Source organism: Psittacula echo (genome assembly GCF_963264785.1).
Source record: "Psittacula echo genome assembly, contig: SCAFFOLD_141, whole genome shotgun sequence".
Taxonomy (NCBI): domain Eukaryota; kingdom Metazoa; phylum Chordata; class Aves; order Psittaciformes; family Psittacidae; genus Psittacula; species Psittacula echo.
Genome location: NW_027664202.1, coordinates 47,435 through 61,250, shown reverse-complemented (window position 1 = coordinate 61,250; position 13,816 = coordinate 47,435). Strand labels below are relative to the sequence as shown.

Sequence of the window (13,816 nt, the reverse complement as noted above, 5' to 3'; positions counted from 1 at the left end):
GGGTCCCAATGCAATGGGGGGGTCCAAAGCAATGGGGGGGTCCAATGCAATGGGGGGGTCCCAATGCAATGGGGGGGTCCAAAGCAATGGGGGCCCCCCCTTACCTGTGGCAATAAACAGCTTCCATATGTAGCTTCCCCCCCCCAACCGCAATGGGGGGGGGAATGGGGGGGGGAATGGGCTGAATACCCCCAAAATGGGGGTCAATTTGGGGGGGGGATGGGGGGGGCATTGACCCCCATTATGGGGGGGTTTGCCCCCCCCCACTGTGTGATATGTAAATAGGGATCGATACGACCTCAATAAAGGATTTCAAACTATGCCCCCCTCCTTGTGTGTGTGTGAGTCCCCCCCGGACCCACAAGTACCCCCAGAGCCTATGGGGGGGCAATGGGGGGGTGATTGGAGGGGCAATAAGGGGCTAGAGGGAGGTATTTAGGGGCTGGGGGGGCAATAAGGGGCTATAGGGGGGTATTTAGGGGCTATTGGGGGGCAATAAGGGGCTATAGGGGGGTATTTAGGGGCCATGGGGGGGCAATAAGGGGCTATAGGGGGGTATTTAGGGGCTATGGGGGGGCAATAAGGGGCTATAGGGGGGTATTTAGGGGCTATGGGGGGCAATAAGGGGCTATAGGGGGGTATTTAGGGGCTATGGGGGGGCAATAAGGGGCTATAGGGGGGTATTTAGGGGCTATGGGGGGAAATAAGGGGCTATAGGGGGGTATTTAGGGGCTATGGGGGGAAATAAGGGGCTAGAGGAGGGTATTTAGGGGCTATGGGGGGCAATAAGGAGCTATAGGGGGGTATTTAGGGGCTATAGGGGGGCAATAAGGGACTATAGGGGGGTATTTAGGGGCTATGGGGGGGCAATAAGGGGCTATAGGGGGATATTTAGGGGCTATGGGGGGGCAATAAGGGACTATAGGGGGGTATTTAGGGGCTATAGGGGGGCAATAAGGGACTATAGGGGGATATTTAGGGGCTATGGGGGGGCAATAAGGGACTATAGGGGGGTATTTAGGGGCTATAGGGGGGCAATAAGGGACTATAGGGGGGTATTTAGGGGCTATAGGGGGGCAATAAGGGACTATAGGGGGATATTTAGGGGCTATGGGGGGGCAATAAGGGGCTACAGGTGGGTATTTAGGGGCTATAGGGGGCAATAAGTGGCGGCGGGGAGGGGGCGGCAGGGGCCGGTCCAGCGCAGGGGGCGTGGCCTCGCCGTTGCTCGGCTACGGCCGCATCCTCGTTCCCATGGCAACGGCGCCGCCCCGCCCCCTCCGCTGACGTCAGCCCCCGAAGCTTCCAGGCTCCGCCCCTCGCCGTTGGCCCCGCCCCCCTCCTCCTCCTCCCTCCCGCCCCCCCCCCCCCTTAGGCTCCCCCCCCCCCCATCATCTCCCCCCCCCCCCCGCACCCGCCGCAGCCGCGCACGGACCCGCATCGGCACCAGCACCCCCGGGACCCCCCCCCGGACCCATCCGGACCCATCGGGACCCATCCGGACCCCCCCAACCGGCACAAGGGGACCCCAACACCGGGCTCAGCCCCCCCCATAGCAGGTAAATGGGGACCCCGGGGCTTGGGGGGGGGCTCTGGGGCGGGGGGGGGGCAACGGGTCCGGGGGGGTCTTGGGGGCCCCGCAGGGGTTTGGGGGGGTCCCTTTGGGGGTCGGAGGGGGTTTGGGGTGCGGGGGGGGAGGGGTCATTGGGGGGGGTTTGCACACGCGTGTGCACGCTCCTGATGGCATGAACGTGCTCCAACATCCATGTACCCCCTGTTACATCCATGTACCCCCCGTTACATCCATGTACACCCCATTACATCCATGTACCCCCCGTTACAGCCATGTACCCCCTGTTACATCCATGTACCCCCTGTTACAGCCATGTACACCCCATTACAGCCATGTACCCCCTGTTACAGCCATGTACCCCCTGTTACAGCCATGTACCCCCTGTTACAGCCATGTACCCCCTGTTACAGCCATGTACACCCCATTACATCCATGTACCCCCTGTTACAGCCATGTACACCCCATTACATCCATGTACCCCCTGTTACATCCATGTACACCCCATTACATCCATGTACCCCCCGTTACATCCATGTACCCCCCGTTACATCCATGTACACCCCATTACATCCATGTACCCCCTGTTACAGCCATGTACTCCCCGTTACAGCCATGTACCCCCTGTTACATCCATGTACCCCCTGTTACATCCATGTACCCCCTGTTACAGCCATGTACCCCCTGTTACATCCATGTACCCCCCGTTACAGCCATGTACCCCCCGTTACATCCATGTACACCCCGTTACATCCATGTACCCCCTGTTACATCCATGTACCCCCTGTTACATCCATGTACCCCCTGTTACATCCATGTACACCCCATTACATCCATGTACCCCCTGTTACATCCATGTACCCCCTGTTACATCCATGTACACCCCATTACATCCATGTACCCCCTGTTACAGCCATGTACCCCCCATTACATCCATGTACCCCCTGTTACATCCATGTACCCCCTGTTACAGCCATGTACACCCCGTTACATCCATGTACCCCCTGTTACAGCCATGTACCCCCTGTTACAGCCATGTACCCCCCATTACATCCATGTACCCCCTGTTACAGCCATGTACACCCCGTTACATCCATGTACCCCCTGTTACAGCCATGTACCCCCTGTTACAGCCATGTACCCCCCATTACATCCATGTACCCCCTGTTACAGCCATGTACCCCCCGTTACAGCCATGTACCCCCTGTTACAGCCATGTACACCCCGTTACATCCATGTACACCCCGTTACATCCATGTACCCCCTGTTACATCCATGTACCCCCTGTTACAGCCATGTACACCCCATTACATCCATGTACCCCCCGTTACAGCCATGTACCCCCCGTTACATCCATGTACCCCCTGTTACAGCCATGTACCCCCCGTTACATCCATGTACCCCCCGTTACATCCATGTACCCCCCGTTACAGCCATGTACCCCCCGTTACATCCATGTACCCCCCGTTACAGCCATGTACCCCCTGTTACAGCCATGTACCCCCTGTTACAGCCATGTACCCCCTGTTACAGCCATGTACACCCCGTTACAGCTATGTACCCCCTGTTACAGCCATGTACACCCCGTTACAGCCATGTACCCCCCGTTACATCCATGTATCCCCCGTTACATCCATGTACCCCCTGTTACAGCCATGTACCCCCTGTTACAGCCATGTACCCCCGTTACATCCATGTACCCCCTGTTACAGCCATGTACCCCCTGTTACAGCCATGTACCCCCTGTTACAGCCATGTACCCCCCGTTACATCCATGTACCCCCCGTTACATCCATGTACCCCCTGTTACAGCCATGTACACCCTGTTACAGCCATGTACACCCTGTTACAGCCATGTACCCTCTGTTACAGCCATGTACACCCTGTTACAGCCATGTACCCCCTGTTACATCCATGTACCCCCGTTACATCCATGTACCCCCTGTTACAGCCATGTACCCCCTGTTACAGCCATGTACCCCCGTTACATCCATGTACCCCCTGTTACAGCCATGTACACCCTGTTACAGCCATGTACCCCCTGTTACATCCATGTACCCCCGTTACATCCATGTACCCCCTGTTACAGCCATGTACCCCCTGTTACAGCCATGTACCCCCTGTTACATCCATGTACCCCCCGTTACAGCCATGTACACCCGGTTACATCCATGTACCCCCTGTTACATCCATGTACCCCCCGTTACAGCCATGTACACCCGGTTACATCCATGTACCCCCTGTTACAGCCATGTACCCCCTGTTACATCCATGTACCCCCCGTTACATCCATGTACCCCCCGTTACATCCATGTACCCCCTGTTACAGCCATGTACACCCTGTTACAGCCATGTACCCCCTGTTACAGCCATGTACCCCCTGTCACAGCCATGTACCCCCGTTACATCCATGTACCCCCTGTTACAGCCATGTACCCCCTGTTACATCCATGTACCCCCCGTTACAGCCATGTACCCCCCGTTACAGCCATGTACCCCCTGTTACAGCCATGTACCCCCTGTTACATGCATGTACACCCCGTTACATCCATGTACCCCCTGTTACATCCATGTACCCCCTGTTACAGCCATGTACACCCCATTACATCCATGTACCCCCCGTTACATCCATGTACCCCCTGTTACATCCATGTACACCCCGTTACATCCATGTACCCCCTGTTACATCCATGTACCCCCTGTTACAGCCATGTACACCCTGTCACAGCCATGTACCCCCTGTTACATCCATGTACACCCTGTTACAGCCATGTACACCCTGTTACAGCCATGTACACCCTGTTACAGCCATGTACCCCCTGTCACAGCCATGTACCCCCTGTTACATCCATGTACCCCCGTTACAGCCATGTACACCCCGTTACAGCCATGTACACCCTGTTACAGCCATGTACCCCCTGTCACAGCCATGTACCCCCTGTTACATCCATGTACCCCCGTTACAGCCATGTACACCCTGTTACAGCCATGTACACCCTGTTACAGCCATGTACACCCGTTACAGCCATGTACCCCCTGTTACAGCCATGTACCCCCGTTACATCCATGTACCCCCTGTCACAGCCATGTACCCCCTGTTACATCCATGTACACGTTATTGTATCCATGTGCACGTTATCGCATCCATGCGCACTCTGTTGCACCCATGTACACGCTATCACATCCATACATGCTATTATATCCATGTACACACTGTTACATACGTGTACACACTATCACCTCCATGTACCCGCTGTTACACCCATGCACACGCTGTTACATCCATGCACACGCTATCACCTCCATGTACCCGCTGTTACATCCATGCACACGCTATCACCTCCATGTACCCGCTGTTACATCCATGCACACGCTACGCACACGCGTGTGCAGGGGGGGCCGTGTCCAGGTGGCTGCGGGTGCAGGCACCCACGTGTGGCGCGGCCGTGACTCAGCACACGTGAAGGGGGGGGGGGGGGCAGCACATGGGGGGGGGGCAGGGCCCCCGTGCAAGGCCCTGTTCTGTCCCCGCAGGCGTCACGGAGGAGCCGCCGTCACGTGTGAAGCCCAAGCGTGTCCTAAGCGTGTCCTAAGCGTGTTCCCCCCCATGGCCTCATCTCCCCACCCCCCCCCCCCAGGCCCCTGAGGGTGCTTTGGGGGTGCAGGGGGCGGAGCCAAAGGCCCCCCCCCCATAGGGTAAGGGGCATCATCACCCCCATCACCCCCCCCCAACGCTTGGGGGTCCCCCTGCACCCCACAGCCCTCACCTGGGCTCCCCCTTTAACCCCCCCCCCCTCCATTACCTGGGACCCCCACGCACTCATTACGAGGGGCCCCCCATCCTTTAGGGCCCCATCCTTGGGGTCCCCCATAGCCCCCTCCCCACTCATCCTTTAGGGTCCTATCTCTTCACACCCCCCCCCATCCCCATCCTTTAGGACCCCCCATCCCCATCCTTTGATCCCCCCATCCCCATCCTTTGCCCCCCCCATCCCCATCCTTTGATCCCCCCCATCCCCATCCTTTGATCCCCCCATCCTTTAGGCCCTCATCCCCATCCTTTAGGCCCTCATCCCCATCCTTTGCCCCCCCCATCCCCATCCTTTGCCCCCCCCATCCCCATCCTTTGCCCCCCTCATCCCCATCCTTTGCCCCCCCATCCCCATCCTTTGCCCCCCCATCCCCGTCCTTGATTCCCCCCCATCCCCATCCTTTGCCCCCCCATCCCCATCCTTTGCCCCCCCCATCCCCGTCCTTGATTCCCCCCCATCCCCATCCTTTGCCCCCCCATCCCCACCCTTTGCCCCCCCATCCCCATCCTTTGCCCCCCCATCCCCATCCTTTGCCCCCCCATCCCCATCCTTTGCTCCCCCCATCCCCGTCCTTGATTCCCCCCCATCCCCATCCTTTGCCCCCCCCATCCCCGTCCTTGATTCCCCCCATCCCCATCCTTTGCCCCCCCCATCCCCATCCTTTGCCCCCCCATCCCCATCCTTTGCCCCCCCCATCCCCATCCTTTGCCCCCCCCATCCCCATCCTTTGCCCCCCCCATCCCCGTCCTTGATTCCCCCCCATCCCCATCCTTTGCCCCCCCCATCCCCATCCTTTGCCCCCCCCTTCCCCATCCTTCCCCCCCCCCCCTCCCTCAATCCCCCCCCCCCGCTGGCGGGGCTCTGGGGCTCGGGCTCCGCGGGCGGCGCGGGGCCGGGCGGGCTCCGCTCCAGGCTGGACGCGCTCAAGCGCTGGGATGGGGGGGGCCCGCTCTGGTGCGAGAGGGGCTTCCAGGCGCTGCTCACGGCCGTGGGCGCCTTCGCGGCCTTCGGCCTCATGACCATCGCCATCGGCACCGATTACTGGCTCTACGCCCGCGCCTTCGTCTGCAACACCAGCAACGCCTCCGGCGACGACGCGGGGCAGCGCGACCGGCGCGACCCGGGGGGGATGACCCATTCCGGGCTATGGAGGGTCTGCTGCCTCGAGGGTGCGCGGCACCGCGGGCATCCGGGGGGCGGCGCTGGGGGCGTTGGGGGCATCAATGGGGGCACCATTGGGGGCATCAATGGGGGCATCATTGGGACATTGGGGGCATCATTGGGACATTGGGGGCATCAATGGGGGCAGCATTGGGACATTGGGGGCATCATTGGACATTGGGGGCATCAATGGGGGCAGCATTGGGGGCATCAATGGGGGCAGCATTGGACATTGGGGGCATCAATGGGACATTGGGGGCATCAATGGGGGCAGCATTGGGACATTGGGGGCAGCACTGGGACATTGGGGGCATCAATGGGGGCAGCATTGGGACATTGGGGGCATCATTGGGACATTGGGGGCATCAATGGGACATTGGGGGCATCAATGGGGGCAGCATTGGGACATTGGGGGCATCAATGGGACATTGGGGGCATCAATGGGACATTGGGGGCATCAATGGGGGCAGCATTGGGGGCATCAATGGGGGCAGCATTGGACATTGGGGGCATCAATGGGACATTGGTGGCATCAATGGGGGCAGCATTGGGACATTGGGGGCAGCACTGGGACATTGGGGGCAGCATTGGGACATTGGGGGCATCAATGGGGGCAGCATTGGGACATTGGGGGCATCATTGGGACATTGGGGGCATCATTGGGACATTGGGGGCATCAATGGGGGCACCATTGGGACATTGGGGGCATCATTGGGACATTGGGGGCATCAATGGGACATTGGGGGCATCAATGGGGGCAGCATTGGGACATTGGGGGCATCAATGGGACATTGGGGGTATCAATGGGGGCAGCATTGGGGGCATTAATGGGGGCAGCATTGGGACATTGGGGGTATCAGTGGGACATTGGGGGTATCAATGGGGGCAGCATTGGGGGCATCAATGGGGGCAGCATTGGGACATTGGGGGTATCAATGGGACATTGGGGGTATCAATGGGGGCAGCATTGGGGGCATCAATGGGGGCAGCATTGGGACATTGGGGGCATCAATGGGGGCAGCATTGGGACATTAGGGGCAGCATTGGGACATTGGGGGCAGCATTGGGACATTGGGGGCATCAATGGGGGCAGCATTGGGACATTGGGGGCATCATTGGGACATTGAGGGCATCAATGGGACATTGGGGGCATCAATGGGGGCAGCATTGGGACATTGGGGGCATCATTGGGACATTGGGGGCATCATTGGGACACTGGGGGCAGCATTGGGACATTGGGGGCAGCATTGGGACATTGGGGGCATCAATGGGGGCAGCATTGGGACATTGGGGGCATCATTGGGACATTGGGGGCATCAATGGGACATTGGGGGCATCAATGGGGGCATCATTGGGACATTGGGGGCATCAATGGGACATTGGGGGCATCAATGGAACATTGGGAGTATCAATGGGGGCAGCATTGGGGGCATCAATGGGGGCAGCACTGGGACATTGGGGGCATCAATGGGGGCAGCATTGGGACATTGGGGGCATCAATGGGGGCAGCATTGGGACATTGGGGGCAGCATTGGGGGAAGCATTGGGACATTGGGGGCATCACTGGGACATTGGGGGTATCAATGGGGGCAGCATTGGGGGCATCAATGGGGGCATCACTGGGGTATTGAGGGCATCATTGGGTCATCGGGGGTATCAATGGGGGCATCACTGGGGTATTGGGGGCATCATTGGGACATTGGGGGCATCAACGGGGGCATCATTGGAGCATCATTCGGGCATCGGAGGCAGCATTGGGGCATTGGGAACATCATTGGGGCATTGAGGGCAGCATTGGGGCACTGGGGGCAGCATTAGGGGCATGATTGGGGCATTGGGGCAGCATTGGGGGCATCCCTGGGGACGCTGCGCCACTGTCAGGGCTTGCTGGGTCTTGCACAGCCGGAGGTGGCCCCTGGTGTCCTCATCCCCATCCTTGTGATGTCCCCAGCTCCATGGCATCCCCCTGGTGTCCCCATATCCCAACATCCCCGTATCCCGATGTCCCCCCGTCCCTATAGGCCTCAAGCGGGGGCTCTGCCTGAAGATCAACCACTTCCCTGAGGACATGGAGTACGACCACGACAGCGCCGAGTACCTGCTCCGTGAGTCGCCGTCACCATGGCAACCGCGCCAGCATCACCCCGCTGTCACCACGGCAACCGCGCCAAGCATCACCCCACTGTCACCATGGCAACCGCGCCAGCATCACCCCGCTGTCACCATGGCAACCGCGCCAAGCATCACCCCCCCACCGCCATGGCAATGACCCCCCCCGTTACTCCAGCATCACCCCAGCAACGGCCCCCCCATCACCCCGCTGTCACCATGGCAACCGCGCCAGCATCACCCCGCTGTCACCATGGCAACCGCGCCAAGCATCACCCCCCCCACCGCCATGGCAATGACCCCCCCATCACCCAAGCATCACCTGAGCAACCGCCTCCCTGTCACCATGGCAACCAACCCCCCCCCCCCCATCACCCCGGCAACCGCTTTGGCATCACCCCAGCAACGCCCCGGCGTTATCCCGCCATCGCCATGGCAACCGCTGCGCTGTCGCCATGGCAACGGCGCCGTCAGCATCCCGGCGCTGCCCCGCTGTCGCCATGGCAACCGCCGCAGCCACGCGGCTCCCATGGCAACAGCGGCTCCGTGGCAACGCCCCTCCCCTAGCAACAGTGCCCGGGTTCTGCCTCCTGATTGGCTGCCGGCAGCGGAGGGGGGCGCCGCGCTCTGATTGGCTGCGCTGCTCAGGCAACCTGCGCTGCTGATTGGCTGAGGGTCTCAGTGAGCACGTGCCCGGTTCTGATTGGGCTCGCCCCGTGCCCCTATTGGCTGGCAGCACCAGTGAGCCTGGAGACCCTGTGCTCTGATTGGCGGCTGCTACCCCCTTCAGAAATCCTTCCTTCCCATTGGTTGCCGGTCCCAGGCGCACAGGATCCCCCACGCTCTGATTGGCTCCTGGCCACAGGCCTCCTTTCTTCTCCTCACTGGGTCCCACCCTCAAAGACACTGGCCTCTGATTGGCTGGGGGCTGATGGATCCCTGCGGGGCTCCCAGGCTCTGATTGGCCACCAGGCCCTGGGCCTCCCATTGGGTCCCACCCTCAAAGACACTGTCCTCTGATTGGCTGGGGGCTGGTGGATACCTATGGGGCTCCCAGGCTCTGATTGGCCACCAGCCCTGGGCCTCCCATTGGCCCAGGCTACCTGATACCCTCCCCTTAGCATGCTCTGATTGGCCACCTCCTTGAGCACCGCCCAACCTCTGTGGCTACCTGAGCCCCACGCCATTCCTGCCCTCCGATTGGCCGCCATCCCCGCGGGCTCCCATTGGCTGCCGCTCCCCGCCCTATCCCCACGCTCCGACTGGCCGCCCATGGCGCATCTCCCATTGGCTGGGGCTCCGCGACCCGCTGCGCTCCGATTGGCCGGCGCCGGCAGGGCGGGCTCCCATTGGCTGTCTCCCGCAGGGGTGGTGCGAGCCTCCAGCATCTTCCCGATCCTGAGCGCGGCGCTGCTGCTGCTGGGGGGGGTCTGCGTGGCCGCCAGCCGCATGCGGGGGGCCCGGACCAGCCTCGTGCTGGGGGCTGGCATCCTCTTTGTGGCTGCAGGTGGGTGATGGGGCAATGGGGGCGATGGGGGCGATGGGGGGGCAATGGGGGGCAATGGGGGTGATGGTGAGAATGGGGGCAATGGGGGGCAATGGGGGCAATGGGGGGCAATGGGGGGCAATGGAGGGAATGGGGGCAATGGGGGTGATGGGGGTAATGGGGGGCAATGGAGGTAATGGGGAGAATGGGGGTAATGGGGGGAATGGGGGTGATGGGGGGCAATGGAGGTAATGGAGGTAATGGGGGGCAATGGGGGCGATGACTGCATTTGGGAGGGTCCTGCGGTGTCTATGGGGATGTGCGTGTGGAGGGGTTTGTAGAGGGGATCCCATCCCATCCCCATCCTCTATCCCCACATCCCATACCCCATACCCCATATCCCCCATCCTCCATCCCCTATACCCCATACCCCCTATACCCCATACCCCATACCCCCCATACCCCATACCCCATATCCCATACGCCCTATACCCCATACCCCCTATACCCCATACCCCATACCCCCTATACCCCATACCCCATATCCCATACCCCCTATACCCCATACCCCCCATACCCCATACCCCATATCCCATACGCCCTATACCCCATACCCCATACCCCATACCCCATACCCCATATCCCATACCCCCTATACCCCATACCCCATACCCCCCATACCCCATACCCCATATCCCATACGCCCTATACCCCATATCCCATACCCCATACCCCATACCCCCCATACCCCATACCCCATATCCCATACCCCCTATACCCCATATCCCATACCCCATACCCCATACCCCCTATACCCCATACCCCATATCCCATACCCCATACCCCCTATACCCCATACCCCATACCCAATACCCCCCATACCCCATATCCCCCATTCCCCTCCCCTCCCTCCCTCCCCCCCCCCCCAAAAAAAAGGCCTCAGCAACATCATCGGCGTCATCGTCTACATCTCCTCCAACGCCGGGGGGGAGCCGGGCCCTCGCCGGGAGGAGCCGCGCCGCCGCCATTACTCCTACGGGTGGTCCTTCTACTTCGGGGGCCTCTCGTTCATCCTGGCCGAGGCCATCGGCGTCCTCGCCGTCAACCTCTACATCGAGCGGCACCGCAAGTCACGTGGCGCCGGCCCGGGGCCCGCCCCGGGACCCCCCCCGCCCCCCCCGCCCCGAGCCCCGCCCCCCGGCGCCAGGCCCCGCCCCCGCCGCCGCTCCCGCTCCAGCTCCCGCTCCAGCGACCCCGGCGCCGCCCCGCCCCCACCCCCGCCCCCACCCCCCCCGCCCCCCACGGCCAAAGGAGGAGGGGGGGGAGGGGGGGGGGGAGGGGAAAGAGGAGGGGGGGGAGGGGCCGCCGCCGCCCCCCCCGCCCCCCCCGGGGACATCTCCATGTACACGCTGAGCAGGGAAGGGGGGGGGGCGGTGACGTCATCGGCGCCCCCCCCCCCGCCCGGCACCCCCGGCCCCCCCTTCCTGCAGCTCCACAACGCGTTCGGGAAGGAACCACCCGGGCCGGGGGGGGGAACGGGGGGGGGAGGCCCCGAGAGCGTGTCCGGGACCAGCACCCTCAACCGGAAAACGACCCCCGTGTAAGGGGCCCCCCCCCCCCCCCCAAGAGGGCAATGGAAGAGCCCAGAGCCCGTAGGGACCTGTTGGGAACCCCCAGCGCCCATTGGGAACCATTGGGGCACCTCCAGTATCCGTTGGGACCCCCAGCATCCATAGGGACCCCCAGCATCCATAGGGACCCCCAGCATCCATAGGGACCCATTGGGACCCCCAGCATCCATAGGGACCCCCAGCATCCATAGGGACCCATTGGGAACCCCCTGCAGCCATTGGGAACCCCAGCATCCAATGGGACCCATTGGGACCCCCAGCATCCATAGGGACTCATTGGGAACCCCAGCATCCATAGGGACCCATTGGGACCCCCAGCATCCATAGGGATCCCCAGCATCCAATGGGACCCATTGGGAACCCCAGCATCCATAGGGACCCATTGGGACCCCCAGCATCCAATGGGACCCATTGGGACCCCCAGCATCCATAGGGACCCATTGGGACCCCCAGCATCCAATGGGACCCATTGGGACCCCCAACATCCATAGGGACCCCCAGCATCCATAGGGACCCTCAGCATCCATAGGGACCCCCAGCATCCATAGGGACCCTCAGCATCCATAGGGACCCCCAGCATCCATAGGGACCCATTGGGACCCCCCTGCAGCCATTGGGACACCCCAGCATCCATTGGGACCCCCAGCATCCATAGGGACCCATTGGGACCCCCCTGCAGCCACTGGGACCCCCAGCATCCATTGGGACCCCCAGCATCCATAGGGACCCATTGGGACCCCCAGCATCCATTGGAAGCCATAGGGACCCCCAGCATCCATTGGGACCCCCAGCATCCATTGGAAGCCATTGGGACCCCCCCGCACCCATTGGGACCCATTGCTACCCCCCCTTGGATACATTGGGTCACCCCAACATCCATAGGGACCCATTGGGACCCCGTGACATCCGTAGGGAGCTATTGGGACCCCCCTGCACCCATTGGGAACCCCCAAGCATCCATAGGGACCCATTGGGACCCACCCGCACCCATTGGGCCCCCCCAGCATCCATAGGGACCCATTCACTCCCAGTGCCCCCCTCTTGCTGCCAGCCCCCCCCCAGCCGTCCCCATTAATTAATGTGTGTTAATTGCCTCAGTGTCTATGGGGGGGGGGGGCCGGGATCATTGGGAGCCCCCCCCCTTCCCGCGCGTGCCCCGAGGCCACGCCCCCTCCTCTGTACAGCCCCGCCCGTTTCCCCGCGGTAGCCACGCCCCCTCGTTACGTCATCCGCGCTGGCCCCGCCCCTTCCCCCTTGGCCCCGCCCCCTTTGTACAGGCCCCGCCCCCCCGCATGGGTTTTTACGCTGTTTAAATAAACCGGAGTCTCTGGAACAGCCGCGCGGGGGGGGGGGGGGGGGGGGGGCGGTCGCCATGGCAACGGGGGGAGGCTGTCACCATGGCAACGGGGGGGATGTCACCGTGGCAATGGAGGGGATGTCACCATGGTAATGGGGGGGCTGTCGCCATGGCAACGGGGGGAGGGAGGTTGTCACCATGGCAACGGGGGGAGGTTGTCACCTTGGGAACGACGGGGGGGGGGAGAAAGGCTGTCACCATGGCAACGTGGGGGATGTCACCGTGGCAACGGAGGGAGGCTGTCACCATGGTAACGCTGAGAGGAGGGGGGTGTTACCACCCCGACGGGGTGTGGGAGCTCATTAATATTGATGAGGGTTTATGGTAATGAGGGGTTAATATTAATGAGGCCCGTAGCAACCAGCAAGGGCCTTAGCAACGCGGGACGGGCTTCCCGCTCTCCTATTGGCTCCTCAGCCTGTCAATCGTCGCGCCGGGCGCCCTTATTGGGCAGGTCCCGCCCCCCAGAGGTGGTTCTGACCGCTCATTGGCCAGGCTCTCTGCCAATCCCCGAACCGCACCTGTCATTGGCTGATACCCTCTGCCGCTCACCGCGCCGGGCCGGCCTTACGTCCCAGCGTGCGTTCCTATTGGCTGTCCCCAACGTCGCTCAGGGCGCGCTGCCGCCCCATTGGCTGCGGCGGCGGCGGGAGGGCGGGCGCGGGGGCGGGCGCAGGCGCGGCGGAGGAG

The 13,816-nt window shown here is 62.0% G+C and overlaps 1 protein-coding gene across 1 annotated transcript; it reads left to right on the top strand.

The window, feature by feature from the left end:
• Nucleotides 1-6,337: 6,337 nt before the first annotated feature.
• Nucleotides 6,338-11,742, top strand: LOC308232671 (voltage-dependent calcium channel gamma-8 subunit-like; the record flags this gene model as incomplete). The annotated part of the gene is made up of 5 exons (XM_080639904.1): nucleotides 6,338-6,551; nucleotides 8,565-8,648; nucleotides 10,019-10,159; nucleotides 11,075-11,442; nucleotides 11,629-11,742. Exons 1-5 carry the CDS (start codon nucleotides 6,398-6,400, stop codon nucleotides 11,740-11,742), a joined length of 861 nt encoding a protein of 286 aa, XP_080496030.1. The 5' UTR covers nucleotides 6,338-6,397.
• Between the last annotated feature and the right edge of the window lie 2,074 nt (nucleotides 11,743-13,816).